This window comes from Heteronotia binoei, chromosome 4 (assembly GCF_032191835.1).
Source record: "Heteronotia binoei isolate CCM8104 ecotype False Entrance Well chromosome 4, APGP_CSIRO_Hbin_v1, whole genome shotgun sequence".
NCBI lineage: Eukaryota > Metazoa > Chordata > Lepidosauria > Squamata > Gekkonidae > Heteronotia > Heteronotia binoei.
The window spans coordinates 69,597,077-69,619,637 of record NC_083226.1 but is presented as its reverse complement, the minus strand read 5'-3'; the positions used below and the strand labels follow the sequence as shown (position 1 = coordinate 69,619,637).

Below are 22,561 nucleotides of genomic sequence, written 5' to 3'. Positions count from 1 at the left end.
CATTTTACCGACCTCAAGAGGATGGAAGGCTGAGTCAACCTTGAGCCGGCTACCTTAAAACTCAGCTTCCGCCGGGGATCAAACTCAGGTCATGAGCAGAGCTTAGGACTGAAATACTGCAGCTTTAACACTCTGCGCCACGGGGCTCTTTCTTATGGGCCTTACAGGGCATCTTTTTGGCCACTAAAGGAACAGACTAGATGGACTCATCCAGCAGGAGTGGTCTTATGATATGCATCCAAGTTTTGAATGAAAAGAAGCAGTGATTAAACTACTGCATAATGCTGTGTTATGTGTTTGTAAATATCATCATCATCATCACATTTTATTTGTATCCCGCCCTCCCCGCCGAAGCAGGCTTAGGGTGGCTAACAGCAAGAATTCAATACATACATTCTATAATATAACATTTTAACTACAATTAATTAAAATCCATTAAAATTCTAAAAACAGTAAAATTAATATTTTTGTGCTATTTCCCAGATGGCAAGTTTTACTTAGCAGTTCTACTCAGCTAAGGCCATTCGGAACAGGATGGTCTTACAGGCCCTGCGGAACTGTTCAAAGTCCCGCAGGGCCCGCATTTCTTCTGGAAGCTGATTCCACAGCTGTGGAGCCATGACAGAGAAAGCCCGAGTATGGGTACTCTGGAGTTTTGCCTCTTTTGGCTCAGGGATAGTCAGCAGGTTCTTCCCTGCTGACCTCAGTGCTCTCTGGGGTTCGTGCGGGGAGAGACGGTCCCTAAGGTTGACAGGTCCTCGGCCATATAGGGCTTTAAAGGTAATGACCAGCACTTTGTAACGAATCCGGTATATAACTGGCAGCCAGTGCAGTTCACGCAGCCCCGGCTGTATGTGCTCCCACTTTGGGAGCCCCAGCAGCAATCTAGCAGCCGCGTTCTGCACTAACTGCAGCTTCCGGGTTCGGCACAGAGGCAGCCCCATGTAGAGGGCATTACAGTAATCTAATCTCGAGGTGACCGTTGCATGGATCACTGCTGCCAGGTCCCGATGCTCTAGGAAGGGAGCCAACTGCCTCACCCGCCTCAGGTGAAAAAAGGCTGATTTGGCAGTGGCTGCTATCTGGGCCTCCATTGAAAATGAAGGCTCCAGTAGAACTCCCAGGCTCTTGACCTGGCAAAAACCGGGAGAGGTATTTCCCCTCCCAGAGCGCCCCGACCCAGGTAAAGGACCTCTGTCTTCGCTGGATTCAATTTCAGCCCACTCAGTCTTAACCAAGTTGCCACGGCCTGCAGTGCCAGGTCCAAATTCTCTGGGACACAGCCAGGCCGGCTATCCATTAGCAGATAGAGCTGGGTGTCATCTGCATACTGGTGACACCCAAGCCCATACCTCCTGGCAATCTGGGCAAGGGGGCGCATATAGATATTAAATAGCATCGGCGATAGGACTGCTCCCTGAGGCACCCCACAATGTAGTGTGCGTCTCTGGGAGAGCTCACCCCCGATTGCCACCCTTTGTCCCCGATCCTTGAGGAAGAAGGAGAGCCATTGTAGGGCCAACCCCCCAACCCCAACATCGGCGGGGCGGCGGGGCAGTAGCCGATGGTCGATCGTGTCGAACACGGCCGACAGGTCTAACAACATCAGCACCGCCACACCGCCTCAATCCAGATGCCGCTGGAGGTCATCCGTCCCATAGGAAATAGGAAATAAAGGCAGCTTTGATGGTAAGGATCATAAGGTAAAGATCGCAGGTGGGTGGGGGCTTTCCAGTGTTTTGCACTGAGTGTCACATGTATGACTATCTGCCCAAAGGACAGAAGTCTTGGGTGTGTGCTCGATGCAAGGAGCTCCTGGTCCTCAGGGAACAAGTTCGTACCCTTGAGGCCAAGGTGACTGCCCTGGAGAAGCAGAGACGGTCAGTTAGATGAGCCCCGCTCTGAACGTAGCAGCCCCGTTGCTGCCAGAGAGCGTGAGGATCAAGAGGGAACAGGGCACCGTGCTAAGGATAAGGGGAATGCACCCTCAGAAGGGACCTCTTCTTCAGTTGGTGAGTGGGAATCCTTTCGCGCCAAGGAACCATCCCTGGGCAGGGGGAGAGGGGGCGGGGTTGGTAGTTGGTGATTCGATCCTTAGGCGAGTAGACAGCTGGGTGGCAAAACCGCATACTGACCGTATGGTGACTTGCCTGCCTGGTGCGAAGGTAGCGGACATTACGCGTGTAGTAGATAGGCTGATAGATAGTGCTGGGGAGGAGCCTGTGGTCGTGGTGCATGTTGGCACCAACGATGTGGGGAAATGCAGTCATGTGGTCCTGGAGGCAAAATTTAGGCTGCTAGGTGGGAGACTTAAGGCCAGGACCTCCAAGGTAGCCTTCTCAGAAGTGCTACCTGTTCCAAGTGCAGGGCAGAAGAGACAGGCACAAATTAGAAGTCTCAATGTGTGGATGAGACGATGGTGTAAGGAGGAAGGGTTTAAGTTTGTTAGGCACTGGGATGCTTTCTGGAACAAGTGGGAGCTGTACAAAAGAGACGGTATCCACTTGACCCCGGATGGAACCAGGCTGCTGGCGCTTAAAATCAAAAAGGTGGCAGAGCAGTTTTTAAACTAAATCTTGGGAGAAAGCCGACAGGAGATGAAATGTCTCTGGTTTGGGAGGACTCATCTCAAAGAGATGAAGGGTTGGCTGCTATTTTTCTACTGGGTAACGGATCAGAGTTGTCCACTGTGATGGTGACAAACAGTATGGACTGTCTGCCAGAGTCTCGAGGCGGCAGGAGGAAGGTGGCGGGCCTAGCTTGCCTGAGAAATTATAGCTGTTTGTATGAAAACGCTAAAAGTGTTTGAAGTAAAATTGGTGAATTGGAATGTTTAGTGTTGGGAGAAAACATAGACATTGTGGGAATTTCAGAAACTTGCTGGAATGAGGAGAATCAGTGGGACACGGTGATTCCTGGATATAAGTTATATCGGAAGGATAGGGAGGGAAGGGTTGGAGGTGGGGTGGCTCTGTATGTCAGAGAGGATATATGGTCCAGTAAGACTCAGGTCGGAGAATTAATTCCCTTTTAGAAATGCTTTGGGTTGAAATAGAGGGCCCAAAAGGAAATTTAACTATGGGAGTTTGTTATCGCCCACCAAATCAAAAGAGAGAGGACGATTATAATATGATGGAAGGCTTAAAGATAGCAGCTAAATGTAAAAACTATGTCGTAATAGGTGATTTTAACTACCCACAGATTGATTGGGTCAATATGTGTTCTGGTCGAGAGAAAGAGATTGAGTTTCTTGATGCTCTCAATGACTGTGCTATGGAGCAGATGGTCTCAGAACCTACCAGGGGTGGGGCGATCCTGGATTTGGTCCTAAGTAATGCCCAAAACGACCCTTGGCACTTACCGTGAGGGGTCCTTCTCCTAAGAGGACAGGAGGACATCTTGGGTGTTTTCCCACCGTCCAATCAGGGAGGCAGGAATCTAAAAGATCTTCCCCTTCCTGTGGCTGTGGGAACCACCCTTCAGTTCGGGTGACTCCGAGAAGCAGTACGAAAATCCTATATCTAGTAAAAAAAAGGAACTTCTCATGCAAACAGTTAACGGTACGTCAGGTACAACTGCCTAAACGCGGCAGATTGAAATTCAAGGTAAACCCTAAAAAAGGAACGTAAGAGAGAAAAAACAGGTCCATGACAATGGACATAATCAGTAGAAAGTACCAGCAACAGGTGTAGAATAAAGGAGTAGGAACAGGCTGCCCAAGGTAGGGCGATAGATGGGAGGGCAAGATGTCCTCCTGTCCTCTTAGGAGAAGGACCCCTCACGGTAAGTGCCAAGGGTCGTTCTCCCTAAGAGGCGGAGGACATCTTGGGTGCTCCCAGAGCAGTATTGTTAAGCAGGGTGGAGTCGCCCTACTCGGGCAGGACGTGTTGAAGGATTCGCCTGCCGAAGGCGGCGTCTGCTGATGCGTAGCCATTCAGTTTATAGTGCCGGATAAAGGTGGATATTGAAGACCATGTAGCTGCCTTGCACACCTCCTCGACAGAGGCGTTCTTATTGAAGGCCGCGTTGGCCGCTGAACTCCTGGTCGAATGTGCCGTGATTCCTTGTGGAACTTTGAGGTGTAACGCCTTGTATGCCTCCGTTATGCACTGCTTGATTGCATAACTGATGGCAGACTTGGACATCTTCTGTCCCATTCTGGGTTCTGCCACACTGACAACATGGCGTCAGATTTACGAAATGTCTCAGTCCTAATCAAGTAGATCTTGAGTGCCCTGCGCACGTCCAAGGTATGCCACGTGCGCTCCTTCGGGTGCTTGGGATCTGGACAAAACGATGGTAGGTTGATCTCCTGGCTCTGGTGGAATCTAGAGGAAATCTTCGGGCGGAAAGTGGGATCCGGGTATGAAATACGCAAAGTTCCTTCCTGACCGACATCGCACCGATTTCCGAGATCCTCCTGGCCGAGGTTATTGCCACCAGGAAAATCGTCTTCATGCGCATTATCCTTAATGGTACGGACATTAATGGTTCGAAGGGTGGATTGGTTAGAGCCGAGAGCACCGTGTTCAGTCGCCAAGTTGGAAAGCGATGCGTTTGTGGTGGAGAGCTCAAGGAAGCCCCTCTAAGGAACCGCCGGAGGTGTGGATGGGATGGCAGATGTACGCCATCTACCTGCTGGAGAACTGATGCCAGGGCCGCGACCTGTCGTCTGAGAGTAGCAGGTTTCAGTCCGGATCGGAGGCCGTCTTGAAGAAATTGTAGGATCCTAGGGACCGTAGGCTGTAGCGGGTCCACCTGTTTTCTCCTACACCACCTGTGGAAGGCCTTCCAAGACGCGTTATAGATCCGTGTAGTGGATTCTCTTCTGGAAGCTAGAATTGTATTGGTCACATCACTAGAATAGCCTAGGTCTAGTAGTGATCTCCTCTCAACCTCCACACGGTCAGACTCAGCCATTCGGGATGGGGGTGCCATACTGGTCCCTGCAATAGCATGTCTGGTTGAACTGGTAGGTGGAGAGGTTCTTCTACCGACATCTGCTGAATTGAAGAAAACCAAGGATGACGAGGCCACCAGGGTGCAACTAGTATGACCTCGGCCCCCAGCCGGCTGATCTTCCTGAGCAACTTGGGAATGACCGGTATCGGGGGAAAGGCGTATAGGAGATCCTGCGGCCATGGAGATGTTAAGGCGTCTGTGGCCTCCGCCCGACTGTGGTAGTACCTCGTGAAGAACCGAGGGAGCTGGTGATTCTGGTGAGACGCAAAGAGATCCAGTGAAGGTGGGCCGAAATGGTTCACTATCTTCAGAAACAAGGCCCTGTTGAGCGACCACTCCCCTGCTTGAATGCTCTCCCGACTGAGCCAGTCTGCTTGGACATTGCAGCCCCCCTTGATGTGCTCCGCTCTTATTGATTTTAAATGGAGTTCCGCCCATTCGAATAACTTCGCAGCCTCCTTGTAAAGGGAACTGGACCTGGACCCCCCCTGATTGTTTAAGTAGGCTTTCGCCGCTATATTGTCCGTTCGCACTAGCACGTGCTGTCCCGATACCTGGACCTGAAAGTAGAGTAGTGCCAATCGTATGGCCCGGAGCTCCAGAAGGTTGATTGGAAGAGTCGACTCCTTGGCTGACCACAGACCCTGTGTGGGAACCTCGTTGAGAGTAGCCCCCCAACCTGAGAGGCTGGCGTCTGAGAACAGTTGTAGTTCTCTCTCTGCGGCGTAGATTCTTCCCTGCCGAAGGTTGGTGGTCTTGGTCCACCACAGAAGACTCTCCTTGACCTTCATCGGTACCGTCAGTGAGATGGCACATCTCTCCATGATGCAGAGTTGATAGGGTCGTAGAAACATTTGCAACTGTCTGGTGTGATGGCGACCCCACTGTAATGCCTCGAGATTCGAGATCAGGAGACCCATGAGCCTTGCTAGTGTCAGGAGCGTTGATGATGACCCCTGAATCACCTGCTGTACCAGTGTCTTGGTCTTTGAGATCTTGTCCTCCGGAAGGAATATGGAGTTCAAGTTGGTGTCGATTATCATGCCCAGATGTTCCAGTCTCTGGGTCGGATGCAATTGGCTTTTGGATAGGTTTATTAAGAACCCGTGCTGTTGAAGGCAATTGACAGTGCGCTGGACGTCCAATTCCGCTTCCCTCCTCGACGAAGATCTTATCAACAGGTCGTCGAGATAGGGGTGCACGTGGATTCCCCTCTGTCTGAGGTGTGCTATCGGATTCACCAGGACCTTGGTGAACACCCGCAGTGCCGTCGCCAGGCCGAATGGAAGGGCCCTGAATTGGTAGTGCGATCTGTTCACGCAAAAACGAAGAAATCTGCGATGCGCGGGTAGGATCGGAATGTGCAAATAAGCCTCCGTTAGATCCAGTGATGCCATGTAATCTTGGTGATGTAGGGCTTCTGTAATGGACCTGATGGACTCCATTCTGAAGTGTCGAAGTTTGATGTTCTTGTTCAGGAATTTTAAGTCCAGGATCGCCCTCCAGTCCCCGTTCCTTTTGGGCACTGTGAAGAAGATCGAATAGACACCTTGATATCTCTGGTTCAAGGGAACTTGTTCTATAGCTGCGATCTCTAGGAGGTGGTCTATAGCCCTGAGGGTAACATTCCTCCGACCCGGGTTCAAGCGAAGAGGAGAAACGATAAAGCGGTCTGGGGGTGAGCGCTTGAATTCTATCGGGTAGCCCCGAGTAACAATGTCCAGAGTCCATGAGTCCGCCCGTGACTCCCTCCAGGCTTGATGGAAGTGAAGCAAGCGGCCCCCTACTGGGATGAGATCCCAGTCATGCCTTACTGGGCTTGGGGCCCTTCTCAAACTTGTCCGATCGGTTGGGCTGGTTCCTCTGGAATCGGGGGTTGGAGAAGTTCTTGCGGAAAGTTTGTTTGGATTGACCCCAGGATTGTCTTCTGTATTCTTGTTTAGGCTTGGAGAAGTTGGCTGTGTTACGAAAGGAACTAGAACCGAACCCCCGTCTGTCGGGGCGTCTCAGAAACTTTGGCATTGCTTTCTTTTTGTCTCGCGTCTCCACCAGGATCTTCTCCAGTGAGTCCCCGAATAGCTTCTCTCCTTGAAAGGGATAGCCTGACACGATGGATTTTGAGTGATTGTCGGCTGGCCACGCTCTCAGCCATAAGCCCCTTCTCGCGACGGTGTTAGCTGCCATCGCCCTGGCTGAGAACGAAAGAGAGTCCAGTGAGGCGTCCGCTGAGAACTCTGCTGCCCGCATGAGTCTGCTGGTGCCCTCCAGAATCCTCTTATCCGTGTCTGGTACGAGTTGTGCTAAGCGTCTGACCCACACTATTGCTGCTCTAGCCACAATAGAAGTAGCAGTAGTTGCCTTGATGGCCAGGGCTGTGGCCTCGTGGCTCCTCCTCAAGGCCAGGTCGATTTTCCTGTCCCAACTGTCGCGGACTGAACCCTGACCGTCCTCAGCTAGCAACCCCTGGGACTGTAGGGCTGCCACGGGAGCATCGACCAGGGGAACCTGTAACATATCGTTAGCAAAGGAGGGAAGCTCATACAATTTTTTGACAGAATTGGGAACCTGCTTGCTGACACTTGGTTTGGCCCATTCAGCTTTTAAATGACGTTCAAAGAACTCTGGGAAGGGGAAGACGTTGTCCGAAGCACGGTGCCTCGGGAAGAACTCTGCGTTTCCCTTGGGCTTATTTTTGGGGTTAGTCAGGGAACTTGTAGTTTCCTGTTCCTCAGGTGACCCCTGAAGGTCCAGTGCAGCTAGCACTTTGGGAAGAAGAGATTGAAACTCCTCTGGTTTGAAAAGGCGTGAGGAGGGTTCTGGCACAGTAGTGCTCTCTATTTCTTCATCTGAGAGGAATTCACCCTCCTCCCGTTCTTCCCCATAAGACTCCTCCGATAGAGCTTCATATGGGAGCCTCTCACCCTCCCGGAAATCACTGGCTGAGGAACCCCTTGGAGCCTTAGAATGCCCCCTGGATCTCTTGGGAGATGGGGATCTGGAGGAGGAAGCATGGCTAGGGGACCTTGGTCTCTTGTGGGTGGCTGCCATAACTGCTGCACCCACAGTTTGTTTTATGGAGTCTAAAAATTCTGCAAACAAAGAGGGCCCCATGGTGGGTACGTTACCAGAGCCCCTCTGGGGCTGGTAGGTCTGCGGAGCTTCCTGAGTTGGCTGGTCACTGAAGGCGCTGGGGTCTCCCGCCTGGAGATTGGCATCCATCGTCCCCCGCCACTGGAGGCTGTCGGCCTGCAGGCCTGCTTCCTTTCGCGCCTTTTTGTGGCGCTCAAAATGGCCGTCGCAGCCGGAATGCAGCTCTGAGGAGGCCTCCTCCGCTGCAGAATAAGACCAGCGCCGCTTCCTTTCGTCTTTTCTTCTGCCCCTACAGGGCACGTTGCCGGCAGCCGAGGCAAGCCCCAAGGTCATGCCGGCTCCGGGAAGTGGCCTTTCGGCCCCGCGCGATGCGTCGGGCACCGAGTCGTCATCTAAAAAAGGATCTCTCCCCCGACGTGCCATCTGGCCTCTATTCGCGCCGCGGCTTGCATTTTGCTCGCGGTTTCCGCGGCGCCGCTCCTCTCTCCGAAGGAAAATGGAAAGGGGGGGGAGGAGTAGCGAAAAGAAGAAGAACTGGTGAGTGAACAAAGGGCTGCAGTATTTAGACGAAGGGTAAAGTAGAATAATTAGATTAGGATAGGAAGGAGAAGAAAAAGATCTGAGGAAAGTTTTTTTTTTTTTTAAGAAATTAGTCTCTCTCCAAGAAAAGAATAGGAGCCTATTCTAAACACTTGCTCTCCCTGTTGAGGCAGGAACAGAACTGAAGGGTGGTTCCCACAGCCACAGGAAGGGGAAGATCTTTTAGATTCCTGCCTCCCTGATTGGACGGTGGGAAAACACCCAAGATGTCCTCTGCCTCTTAGGGAGAACTTGGTGAGAGATGTAAAAGTGATTGCGCCACTTGGGAGCAGTGACCATAATGTTGTTGATTTCACCATTTGTATAAATAGGGAGTTGCCCAAAAAGACCACCACAACCACGTTTAACTTTAAAAGGGGTAAATTCTCTGAGATGAGGAGGCATGTGAGGAGGAAACTGAAAGGAAAGGTAAATACGGTCAAAACCCTTGGGGAAGCTTGGACACTATTTAAAACTATAATCCAATAAGCTCAGATAAAATACATACCACAAGTTAGGAAAGGCACAAACAGGCATAAGAAAAGGCCTGCATGGTTAACAAACAAAGTAATGGAAGCTGTAAGGACTCCTTTAAGTGGTGGAAAACCAGTCCAAGTGAGATTAATAAAAGGGAACACAGGCTGTGGCAAATCAAGACTGTGATCAGGCAGGCAAAAAGGGACTATGAGGAGCATATTGCAAAAAACATAAAAGACCAACAATAAAAATGTCTTCAAATATATTAGAAGCTGGAAACCAGCCAGGGAGGCAGTGGGGCCCTTGGATGACCATGGGGTAAAAGGATTACTGAAGGAGGATAGGGAAATGGCTGAGAAGCTGAATGCATTTTTTTGCCTCCATCTTCACTGTGGAAGATGAGAACTTTTTGCCCGCCCCAGAACCACTAATTTTGGAAGGGGTTTTGAAAGACCTGAGTCAGATTGAGGTGACAAAAGAGGAGGTCCTACAACTGTTAGATGAATTAAAAACTAATAAGTCATCGGGTCCGGATGGCATACATCCGAGAGGTCTGAAAGAACTCAAAGTTGAACTTTTGGATCTTATGACAAAAATCTGTAATCTTTTATTGAAATCTGCCTCCGTTCCTGAGGACTGGAAGGTAGCAAATGTCACCCCCATCTTTAAAAAGGGTTCCAGAGGAGATCCGGGAAATTACAGGCCAGTCAGTCTGACTTCAATACCGGGAAAGTTGGTAGAAAGCATTATCAAGGACAGAATGAGTAGGCACATTGCTGAACACGGGTTATTGAGGAATTCTCAGCATGGGTTCTGTAAGGGAAGATCTTGCCTCACTAACCTGTTACATTTCTTTGAGGGGGTGAACAAACATGTGGACAAGGGAGACCCAATAGATGTTGTTTACCTTGACTTCCAGAAAGCTTTTGATAAAGTTCCTCATCAAAGGCTCCTTAGAAAGCTTGAGAGTCATGGAGTAAAAGGACAGGTCCTCTTGTGGATCAAAAACTGGCTGAGTAATAGGAAGCAGAGAGTGAGTATAAATGGGCAGTCTTCGCAGTGGAGGACGGTAAGCAGTGGGATGCCGCAGGGCTCGGTACTGGGTCCCATGCTGTTTAACTTATTCATAAATGATTTAGAGTTGGGAGTGAGCAGTGAAGTGGCCAAATTTGTAGATGACACTAAATTGTTCAGGGTGGTGAGAACCAGAGAGGATTGTGAGGAATTCCAAAGGGATCTGTTGAGGCTGGGTGAGTGGGCGTCAACGTGGCAGATGCGGTTCAATGTGGCCAAGTGCAAAGTAATGCACATTGGGGCCAAGAATCCCAGCTACAAATACAAGTTGATGGGGTGTGAACTGGCAGAGACTGACCAAGAGAGAGATCTTGGGGTCGTGGTAGATAACTCACTGAAAATGTCCAGACAGTGTGCAATTGCAATAAAAAAGGCCAACGCCATGCTGGGAAATATTAGGAAGAGAATTGAAAACAAATCAGCCAGTATCATAATGCCCCTGTATAAATTGATGTTGCGGTCTCATTTGGAGTACTGTCTGCAGTTCTGGTTGCCCCACCTCAAAAAGGATATTATAGCATTGGAGAAAGTCCAGAAAAGGGCAACTAGAATGATTAAAAGGCTGGAACACTTTCCCTATGAAGAAAGGTTGAAACGCTTGGGGCTCTTTAGCTTGGAGAAATGTCGACTGCGGGGTGATATAATAGAGGTTTACAACATAATGCATGGGATGGAGAAGGTAGAGAAAGAAGTACTTTTCTCCCTTTCTCACAATACAAGAACTCGTGGGCATTCGATGAAATTGCTGAGCAGACAGGTTAAAACGGATAAAAGGAAGTACTTCTTCACCCAAAGGGTGATTAACATGTGGAATTCACTGCCACAGGAGGTGGCGGCGGCCACAAGTATAGCCACCTTCAAGAGGGGATTAGATAAAAATATGGAGCAGAGGTCCATCAGTGTCGATTAGCCACAGTCTGTATATATGTGTGTGCGTGTGTATATATATAATTTTTTTGGGACACTGTGACACAGAGTGTTGGACTGGATGGGCCATTGGCCTGATCTAACATGGCTTCTCTTATGTTCTTAATATTTCCCTTGGATGTCATGCTGCTATTCCAAATTCTCTTGGATGAAGATGTGGCCATAAATGAGTAATAAATAAAGAGGATAGAGTAGAGACAACATTTATTATCAGGAATTATTTCTTTTTTCTCTTTTTATAGCAATGAACAGTATATAGTCTCCTGCTGCTGGAAGATAATATCATTTTAATCTCAAGCTGTTTCTTTTTTTCCAGTGTCAACAGAATTGGGATGTGTTGGAGAATCAGAACAATATATTCATATTAAGCTTGGAATAATTGTTGACTGGTGTAACAGGAATACTTACAATATTTGGGGGAAGGGGGACATACTGCTTTCTCATAAAGAATTATCACAAACCTAGTGCACTGATCCTTCATGTTCTTGTACCATCATGCTTCTGGGTGTTGGCTCTGTGATTGTCTCTTAACTCTTGAAGGCTGCCATTGATTTTATTTGGTCATGAGGGAGGCAAGGTGCCTTGAGCTTTTGGCATTTACATTAGCCTTGATGGAAGCTGCAGATATGTTGGGCTTTGGTTCATGTGGATTGATAGGGTGAGTTTGTGAGCTTGTTGACATTTAGTTTTTAGACTTGCTGGCCTTGTTACTGGAAATGCTTGATGTCTCCTCTTTTAGATGGGGAAATTAGCAAGAAGGACACTTAAGCAGAGTGAATTAGGAGCTGAGATCTTCAGCAATTATGCGAAGGTCCGATTCTCATAAAGGAACACTCCAGATCAAATATATTTTATAATGTTTACTAGAAAATAATGTAAAAAGGTACAATCACGCACACAAGCAGCAATATATACACAATCAAGGGCTAAGAAGGATAGAGGTGATCGATAGGGAGTTGTGGGGTTTGGTTGAAGCGGGTGATACTGCCTGTCCTGTAGTGCAGACATCCGTGCAGCAAAGAGAAATGGAGAGCATGCATGACCAGTGTGACACGCCCTAAAGAGCCAGTTACAGAGAGTAATGGGGGTACAGACTGTATGTGGCACCTTACAGAATGGATGATATAATGTGATTTGGACACAGTTTATATAGGGTTTTGAGGGGGGGTGGTCCCTCCCATTACTAAGGAGGCTGTAATGATGAATCGATCTCCAGGTGGGAACAATAGTGAGTGCTGACTCAGTAATATTTGTCGAGATGGGTTACGATAGATCTTAGTGGGTTTGTGATTCTTTAATTAATTTAGGGTGACATCCTGAGGAAGAGTAAATGTAGAATATAAAGGATTTATATAAGTGTCAGACATTACCACAGTAGTAGACAGAGAGTTGATTTGAGGTGATAAGTCAGGAAGGTGGCTGTATAATCAGATGGCCAGAGGTTTAAAGCAGAAACAATACCTGCCTGTTGAACCCATAATCTTATCACTCAATTGGGAGGGGAAGAGCAGCCAGTACAGGGAAATGCCTATGCTGCATTTCCTATATTGCTATGTCTCCTGGCCACAGCCTTCTACCCAAAGCCAAGTATTCATGCAGTTATGGTTTTAAAAAATAGACGGTGTATGTCATTCCCTTCAATATGTATGCACTATATTTAAATCTTTACAACTTGTGGCAGTATGATACAATGTAAATATGTGTTTGTATATAAATTAACTGTGTGTATAGATCATGGAGACTTACATAATTAAAAAAATATATATTTGGTAATATTGTTCCTTAATTTGAGAAAATAGATGGGTATGCAGTGTGTGAATACAATGCATTATTTTATTTGTGATCTAAGAGTTTTATTTGACCTTTTTATGGTAGTGTATGCTTTCATACTTGGAGCTGTTGAAAGACTTGCTTCAACTAGGAATGTTGACTCAAGTTATTTTAGTAGAATATTGCTTGGCATCTTTCACAAAAGAAAAGCATATCCATTGTTTAGTCATATTTTCATAGAATACATTTTTGGAGTTAACATAAACTTGCACATTTTGTTTTTGTTTACTGTGAAGGACTTCTGCATTGAGGAGGTTTGTCTGAACATTGACCTTCGATAATGAAGGCACAGTTAGTTTGTTCCTACGTAAGGTGCCAAATGACTGCTTTAAGTGGTCATTTTTGTTTTAAAGGGTGTCCAGTAGCTCTTTAGTCTCATTCTGGAAAGAAATATTTGTTGATGGCTGAAAGTTGGCTATTTGAGCATATGTTTGGTGACTGAAGGAGCTGATTCAGCCGCAAGTTGTAAAAAATTAGGGAATCATAGAATATTCATTAAAGTGATGTCCTAGTTATTTGTAAGGTTATTTAACTCAACTATGAATATTAAACTTGTTAGGAGACAGCAGTGTTTAAATGCTGTTTTAAGGTTAAAGTTCTACATAGAATCAAGCCTATTTTCAATAGCTTAAAAATGTAGAATATAGTTCTTCAAATAGGAGGATTTAGATTGGCATAGGCAGTCTTTTTGGCCTGATTGCTTAAAAAAAAGTACAATGTCTCCCAGTGAATATCTTGTTTTGTGAGATGAAGGGTTCTACTTAGCCGGACACACTGGGAGCGAACAAAGTCTCAGAGGTACTGCCAGTGCTGGTGGTCAGACTGCTATGGGAGGTGATGACAGTCATAAACCTTAAATCAAGGTGATTGTATGTTTGTTTTCAACACATTTAATTTGTAAGTACTGTACAGCAACTAAGACCTGATTTAACTCATGCATGTTTATCACTTGATACATATCTGTTGATGCTTTGTAGCTGACTCCACATCTGTAACCTGAAAAGTATGAGTTGGCATGGGCTTATTAATTCTCACAAGAAGAGCCATAAAAGCTGATTCACACTGTTCTGATAGCATTTGATACTGTAGTCACTAAGTGATGAATGTACATTTGTAATCCAGACAATTGTACTTTAAATCAGTAGTGACTAAACTAACGTTTTTCATATGAAGAGAAAAAACATTGTCTGGAAAAATCCAGACTGAATTATGTATTTATCCCAGAAATGGTGAGAAAGGCAGCATCCATGATTTGTGACTGATCTGCTTCCATCTTCCTCTACAACCTCAAAGCAAGGGGGAGCCTGGAAATGTGTATTCTGTCCCTGTATTTGGAGACTGTGTTACCTCCCTGCAGGAGATGAATGAGATGAGGAAGCAAAGAGAGAGGAGGCACTAGTTGGCTGTACTTGACACTTGTAAAGAACACGAGAAACCATCATGTCTTCAGAGAACTTGATATTGTTAAAGATGAATAAAATTTACACAAGATTTTTCTATTTAAGAAACTTTTGGGGGGCCACCACGCCCTTGGTTCCATAAAATTATCCCCAATGCCTCCTACTCCATAAGAATTATTTTTCAGAATAGCAGTTTGCACAACCCTTTAAGTAAGATAACAATAAATTCTAAACTGTAACAATTAATTGCACATTTCTTCAAAATTTTATTAAAACGTTTAGTCTGTTTGACAAAATTGATGAGCTTGATTCAGTGATCCCAACTTTTCAAAGTCTGACAGTCATTTACCAAGGATCTTAGATACCACATTTAGTAATTACTTCACTGTTTGATACATTTTTAATGTGATGGGTTACTCTGATGGATATCAGTTTCTCAATGTCTGGCTTAAAGTCACTTAGCAGAAGTCTTAAATCACCATGTATAGTTGATTTCTTGGTTTGGAGAGAAGTTGGATGACCACACTTAAAACCATATTCTACCAAACAGGATGTTGGAAATGCAACAAAAAGCATTTTAACTATTGTCTATAGTGCAGGATAGCAATCAGAAATTTCCTTCTGTAAACAAAACTCTAGGTATGCTTCTGCTCAGTGTATTTTTGTAGCTCAATTAGTTTTTTCTCCACTATTGCAATTTCATCAGTTTCTGAAAATGGATTTATCACCCAATCTGGAATTCCCTTTCAAAAATGGTACTCAGATCACTCAGATGTATCTTTGATGAAGCATATCCAAATCGTCACACACATAAAAATTACAGATCATCATCTTGTATCCTGCCTTGCTCTTCTAGTTTGAACAGGCTTAATAATTGATATACTTCATGATAGCCAATATTCCATTTGAATAGATTTAATTGAAATAAAATGTAGATATGACAGATTTTCCTTAATAAGATTGACCTCCTTTCCTTGCAACTGCAAATTAACTTCATTTAACTTTGCAAATAGTTTGGGTAAATAAGCAAAGCCATGCCCAATCTCTTTAGAATTAGTCACTGAGCAGAACATTCATGTCTTTTTTTTAAAAAACCCACAACAGTGTCAAAAAGTCACAAAAGTGTCTCACACAGTTGCCTTTTGATAGCCAGTGAACTTCAGTTTAGAGGCTAAGATAAAAACAAATGGGTAACTGAGAGAAATACAGGCCACGGTAACAATATTCAAAATTCTAGTAATCAATGACAAACTATGCTATGTAATAAATATTGGGGGGGGGGGTATATTTTTTGAAAATCAGTGTTACTTATGTTTTATAAAATTCATTCACCCATAGAATAATGCTTGATTGAAAATATGTGTTTCTATGTATGAAAACTGATGGATACTGGATAATATGTTGAAATGTTTGGCAGAAGAAAATGGCATACATAAATAGTTCTAGAAGGTCCTGGAAGACCAAAGGGCCTTGAAGACCGAAAAAAGATAAAGAAAAATAATGGCTTGAATCTAAAGGAATATAGAAGACAATTTTAATTTATCACCTCTTTTTAACCCTTCTATTGTTTATTTCATTTTATTACTGTAGTTCTAAATAAATACATGTTATATTTTCTTTCTTATGGTTTGACTATTTTTAATGGGTTTTTTGCTGAAAATATACTCATTTACCATAATTTTTCCTTTTACCAGAATTTTTATTTATTTACTTACTTTAGATTTATATCCTACCCTCTCTGTGAACGGACACAGGGCTGCTAACAAACAACCAGAAAAGATTACATACCAAAATCACTAAAACAAGGCAAAACTAAAAACCATAAAATACAATTATGGTGCTATTCAAATAACAGGTGGTTCACAATTTCTTCAGCGGGTAATTCCAGTCCTATTAATTTCTTAAGTTGGTCTATCTGTTGGTGGTCCTTATGATATTAATTACTCACAGCTATTAGGGTGGCAGCCCTCTCCCACTCAGATGTCATAGGCTAATCGAAATAATTCTGTTTATATCTTAAAATTTTCCCCAATTACCCCATTTTTCCCTTCTGCTTCCTAAATTTTCCTTTCAAAGATTTCCCCCCTTTATGAAAATAGTATTTGTGAAATCTTATATCTTTATATCCTTGCCAGCATGCTGCCATAGGCTGTTCAACTGTAAAAAAGCGAACAACATGATCAAAAGACCCACCTTCATTGTCTCCCCTTGCCTAGAGATGTAAAATTTCTGGAAATTTAGAAGCTTGGAAAAAAAACCCATTTTTTTTCAGAAAAAAACCCAGATTTTTTTGGAAAAATTGAAAAAAAATGCTACAATAGCATTTCTTCTCTTTTTTTTTCCAGATTGAAAGTCATTCTGTTACTTCAGGAACATAAAGCATGACTATGGACCATTTTATTTGGCATAAAATTATCACAACGAGCATACTAAAAATATAGTGTATCCAAACAATTATTACAAATAGAATTTACTTTTTAAATAATATTTATTTGTAATTGTAACAAATGGAGCAACAATCTCCTGAACTGTTTACTAGTTCATGTGGAACAGATAAAAAGACCTCCACAAAACAATTTTTAAAAATCCAGAAGTAACAATTATTCATATTTCCTCTCCACAGTATAAAATAAAAATAAAAAACTCATTCTCATAAAAAGAATTGAAGAGGGGGGAGTGTAAGAAGGGAGTGTAGGACTAAGTTTCAATGAATGGGCTTGTCCTCAATGCATAGAAATTCGAACAATCTGATACCATACATATTTTTTTAGAAATGATTTGGAAAATATTTGAACACCTTGTCTTAAAATGTTTTATTCATCATGTTAAAATAAAACTTTCCATAATCATTTTTCCCCTTTCCTTTCCTTTTTTTCAATTTTTCGGGAAAAAACAAAAAAGACTTCAAGAAAAAAAAAAATTCCCAATTTTTTCTGGTTTTTTCCCTTCACATCTCTACCCTTGCCTCTTAGAGCCCCCCAGGTAATCCCACTGCCCCTTGGTGGGGATGGTGGTGGTACCCACTTTAGAACCATTGCTCTAAAGCCAAATGTAGCTTAGTATGGAACCAAATACAGCTTCTTAAAAAAGAAAATGAAATCTTTTAAGGTGAGGTATATTAAGGAATTACATGAAACACTAGGTAAACCAGTATGTGAAGGTAACAGCAGGCAAAGATTTTAAAAGTTTTGTAAGAGATGTTTTACATAATGGAAAAAGATAGACATGAACCCAGCAATACTCAGTGGCCCATCAGCCACTTGTGGCTCTCTGACATGCCACCTATGGCTCTTCTGAGCACCATTCCCCAATATGGCACTTGCCCCATTTTTTCAGGAAAATGAGAAAATGTGATTTAGGGTTAGTAGTTGGTTCCCAGCTACCTTGAAATAGCCACTGCTAGAGGAATTGGTAAACTGTGAGCTTTAGTGAGATGAAGACTTTTGTGGCGACTGGAGATTACGGGATGTGGGAGGAAGGCTGTTAAGACAACTGCCTTCTGGACTGAAGAATGTCCAGTCCTCCACTCTAGCCTCTCTGATTCTTTAAACCACAACCACCCACAGTCAAATAAAAAAGAGGTTACAAGCTTTGATTAAAGGATGGGTAGCATGTAAGCCTTGTGCTCCCTAAAAGCCTTTTATTTGGAAACCTACTAGACCAAGGGTGTATTTGTTTGTGAGGTAAACAGAAATCACTTTTTCATGTGCTGCCCCTGCATCTCAATTGTGATTCATCCCCTCATTTCCGGATCCCAGTTAATTGCTAGGAAGCACGCTGTTAAAGGGCCAGACACTGCCAAGCAGCTGGCCAGTAGGAGTCATCTTAAAAGCATGAGTTGGTGAGTTGGGTTGCTTTTTGGTTCTCCTCTAGAGTTGGCCAAGGGTTGCTTTTTGGTTCTCCTCTAGAGAGCCAGTTTGGTGTAGTGGTTAAGTGTGCGGACTCTTATCTGGGAGAACCGGGTTTGATTCTCCACTCGTCCACTTGCACCTGCTGGAATGGCCTTCGGTCAGCCATAGCTCTGGCAGAGGTTGTCCTTAAAAGGGCAGCTGCTGGGAGAGCCCTCTCCAGCCCCACCCATCTCACAGGGTATCTGTTGTGGGGGAGGAAGGTAAAGGAGATTGTGAGCCACTCTGAGACTCTTCGGAGTAGAGGGCAGGATATAAATCCAATATCTTCATCATCTTCTCTAAATCATTGTTCTGGGATTCATTAGGTCCCCAACACATAGTTTGGCTCTTGTGGTGTACTTTACTTTGTGGTATACTTTAATCTGTAATGTAGTGAAGGGGATGGTGGAAGAATGAACATATGTTTTAGCCTGGGGTTGGATTTAAATGTTCATTGTGTCCCTTTCAGTTTTATAATTGAAAAGGACACATATGTACCATATGCTGAATTCTGACCCATAGAAGTATGAGACTCAAATTCTTTTCAGAATCCTGAGATTATAGCATTTATTTTTTTATGATTACTATGTTAATGATACCAACAGTTAGATGTGATTGTGTAAATTGTGTAAATGTTGTTGACCTGTTGTCTATACAAAATAGCCTTTTGATATTAACTATTCAGAATGGATATTTAGTCAAAAAGTTAATGAAAGTCTTTAAAGAGCAGCTTGTAGACTTTTTTGTCTTTTCACTTTACTCTCCCAATATGATATAAATATAAGCTCATTAAGGTTTTAAATAGCTTTAATGACAACATGACCTAAGATGAATTGCTTAATTTATAGATTACTCTTTTTGCATATTGGTTATAGTTAAATAACTTGTGTATATGAAAAGATGCCCAGCATTCTCCTCACGTAATTATATTTTTGTCTCCTGCAGAATCGAATGGAAGAAAGTAAAGCACTATTTAGGACAATTATTACATATCCCTGGTTCCAGAACTCTTCAGTCATTCTGTTCTTAAATAAGAAAGATCTTCTAGAGGAGAAAATAATGTACTCCCATCTAGTTGACTATTTCCCAGAGTATGATGGTGAGCAAGGTTATTTTGTAAAATGTTATATTGTACCTCTTTCAAAGCAGCAAGAAACAAGCCTGTAATGTTGCTTGTATCTATAGATGCTTTCAGAACTACTAGCACAAAAATATTTGTGTTTGCCATTTGAACACCAAAGCTTACAATGGGAATAATGCATTCTATTTTCTTTGCTATATTTATATAATTATCTGTTCACAGTGTTATCTGGTAGTTTGATAATAGAAAAATAGTCCCTGAAATACTACAGATGTTCATCTTCCATTCATTTGAAGTGGTTTTCAGGGAGAAGACCAGTATAAGAATCATTCAAATGCATAGAGCAGGTTGTAGAGCAGTATTGAAAGTTCAACTCAGTTTTAATGTGTGTTCAACGAAATGAAATAAAATAGTAAGGTGCGAGTTTTGAGCATTTTCAACAACCAGAGCAAACAGATGGGAAATCCTTACTTGTGAACAATTTCTGAAAATCTTTTCAATTTCTTTTTTAAAATACCTTGCTTGGTAAAGATAAGTGCAAGAATGTAGCACCAACTGAGGTATAATGTAAGGTCTTTTTAAATACGTAAAACTATTTTCTTTCCTGCTATTAGGTCATTGCACTTCAAAGGTAATAGCCATATATTTTAGTTATATCAATGTTAAACTCTCTTGTTCTGAAATAACAGGACCTCAGAGGGATGGACAAGCAGCACGGGAATTCATCTTGAAGATGTTTGTGGATCTGAATCCAGAAAGTGAAAAAATTATCTACTCACATTTCACATGTGCCACAGACACGGAGAACATCCGCTTCGTCTTTGCTGCTGTCAAGGACACTATCCTACAGTTAAACCTGAAGGAGTACAACCTGGTCTAACTGTGTGCCTCTTAGATCTCCTTTTCCCCCTTACTCCTTTTGGGCAACTGAAGATATTCAAGAGGGACTGTATTATCTGTGAAAAAGATCTGCATAATACTAATTTATTGCCTGGACTCTGTGAAAATTCACAGAGTTTATAGTAAATATTATTATTTTATTTAAACTTTACTGAGGAAAAACAAAAGATGCTGAACTACATTTGCAGCACATTTCCTCTCTCTTTTTTTTAGTTAAAATCTTGTGACTATATGTGTTTTAAATTCACAGTCATGCACTCACAAAGGATAGGGACTTGGGGTGATTTTTTAAATTATTATTATTATCATTATTTTGCTAGCAAAGCAAAATCAAGTTGGTGTCTCCTTTGACCCATTTATCTTTCTTTAAGGTACAATAACCTTTCCCCCAAGTTTCATTCCTTGGTTGAAGTGTTTTCTCTAAAGTGAAGTAGTCAGGAAAACACTTTCACTAGAATTTAAGCCATCAATTGTTCTGATTTTTCAGTAAATACTTTGTGAAGGATCAAACTTACTAATACTCGGATTAGAAAAAAAAAACTATTGGCAAAAATGTCAAATACATGTTTCTTGGTACTGTCTTTGCACTGAAGGGTTGGAATGTTGTTAGATGGGAACATTAATTGTAGCAGTGTTATGGATTTTACCTTTATTTGTACCATGGGAAGTCAGAAAATGCACAGAACACAATGACAAGATGACTAAGACACAAAACAGATTAATGAAATAGAATAGGTATGTTTGTTTTTTAAACTGCTATGTGCCATTATGTTTATCTTTTTTTGGAACTGTACTTATTTTCTAATCTCAGATGCCAAACAAAAATGAAATGGACACTACAGTAGCTTGGAAGTCCCCCCTCCTTTAAAAAAAAATAGATCTTCTAAATTTCACTTCATATTTTCAGACCTATTTTTACTGTCTCCAAAATTTCATGTTGCCAAAACTGGCTTTTTTAAAGTTAATGAAAGTGATAACTCTGAAATGTAAAATACTGATTAAATGCCAAATTAACTGATTGGGAATCTGTCTGATTCAGACACCTATCAAATGATCTGAAGCTAGTTTTCATCTTTTCTGTGTCCTCTTTGTATAAGAATGCATTCCATTCTCAATGTCAAACAAAAAAAAGAGGAAAGATTAGTTGTGTGAGTAAACGTTATTTGGTGCTATATACACACAAGCAAATGGTCTATTAATTAAAAGTCAATTTTCTTATGTCTAAGGTGGCATAAGATTGCACAGTGTTGTTCTTCTTTCCTTTAGGCTACCTTTAATTACAAAATATGAAATTGGAAATAAAGCTTCCGAGATCAAGTTGTTTAATAAATGCATTTGAAGATCTTTAGGTAAGAGCTTTTAATGTATTTGAAACTGTTGAATAAACCATGTTGAAAGGCTAGGGTGTACTACAAGAAAATGAAAAGAGATGGGCTACACATGCCTTTTTTTCATACTAGCTTGAAAGATAATTTTGAATCAACTCCAAAAATAAGATTGCTGTCAGGCTGTAGAATTGCATATCTGGGATAGAGAGGTCAGATGTGAAACTGGAATTTTTAACCAAAAAAACCCTCCCATGTTGCAGCACATAAATTTAAAAAAAATCAGCAGTGTTTTGGTGGAGAAACTAAATGAGAACACCTAATTATTTGAGTACCAGTGTTTAACTGATGGCACAACTTAGCATTTGTTTCAATTGTGCAGGTATAGGACTCCCATTTAAACAAACATGTGTGCTGTCCACAGCAGGGCTTGGTGGATAGTCCTCAATAAACATGAATGAGGTGTCATTCACCCTTAACCACTTTTACAAAAAAAAATAAAAATTTATAATTCCCTCATCATGAAGCATTTTGTAATTTAAAAATGGATGTAGGTATAGTGCAATTATGAATGCTATAATCATTGTACATACATGATATATATATATATACACACATACACACATGCATACATATATATATATGTATATATATGTATGGCAGAATTCATATTGGCTTTGTAATAATTTTTGGCAGATTGAATGTGCTGTATTGATATGTATCTATGTAACTGTAATGTATGTCTTATAGATAATTCACATTTTAAAATAATGTTATTTTATTTACTTTTTTAAGAGAGAAGAATGTAAATTTTTGTCAGTTTATTTCTGACTAGGGTTTTTTATTTTTATTTACAAAAATAATTATAGTGCAGAGCGGTACTGGCATCATGCTGTGTAAAGTCATTTGCACCACCCTGAGCTGAGGTGAATTGAAAGTGCACACACACACACAGAAGGTCATTGATTTTTCAGTACAAGTTTTCAAATGATCTTACAGGTAATGCACAGCTTTGTTGGAAGAATT

At 42.5% G+C, this 22,561-nt stretch overlaps 1 protein-coding gene across 1 annotated transcript in view; it reads left to right on the top strand.

Annotated features, from left to right (window-relative positions):
- The window catches only part of LOC132570621 (guanine nucleotide-binding protein G(q) subunit alpha), a 232,842-nt gene extending 211,284 nt beyond the window's left edge, over positions 1–21,558 (top strand). The window contains exons 6-7 of the mRNA XM_060237486.1: positions 19,175–19,328; positions 20,000–21,558. Coding sequence (XP_060093469.1) covers positions 19,175–19,328; positions 20,000–20,190 — 345 coding nt within the window. The 3' untranslated portion in view covers positions 20,191–21,558. The remainder of the gene's footprint in view (positions 1–19,174; positions 19,329–19,999) is intronic.
- The last annotated feature ends 1,003 nt before the right edge of the window (positions 21,559–22,561 follow it).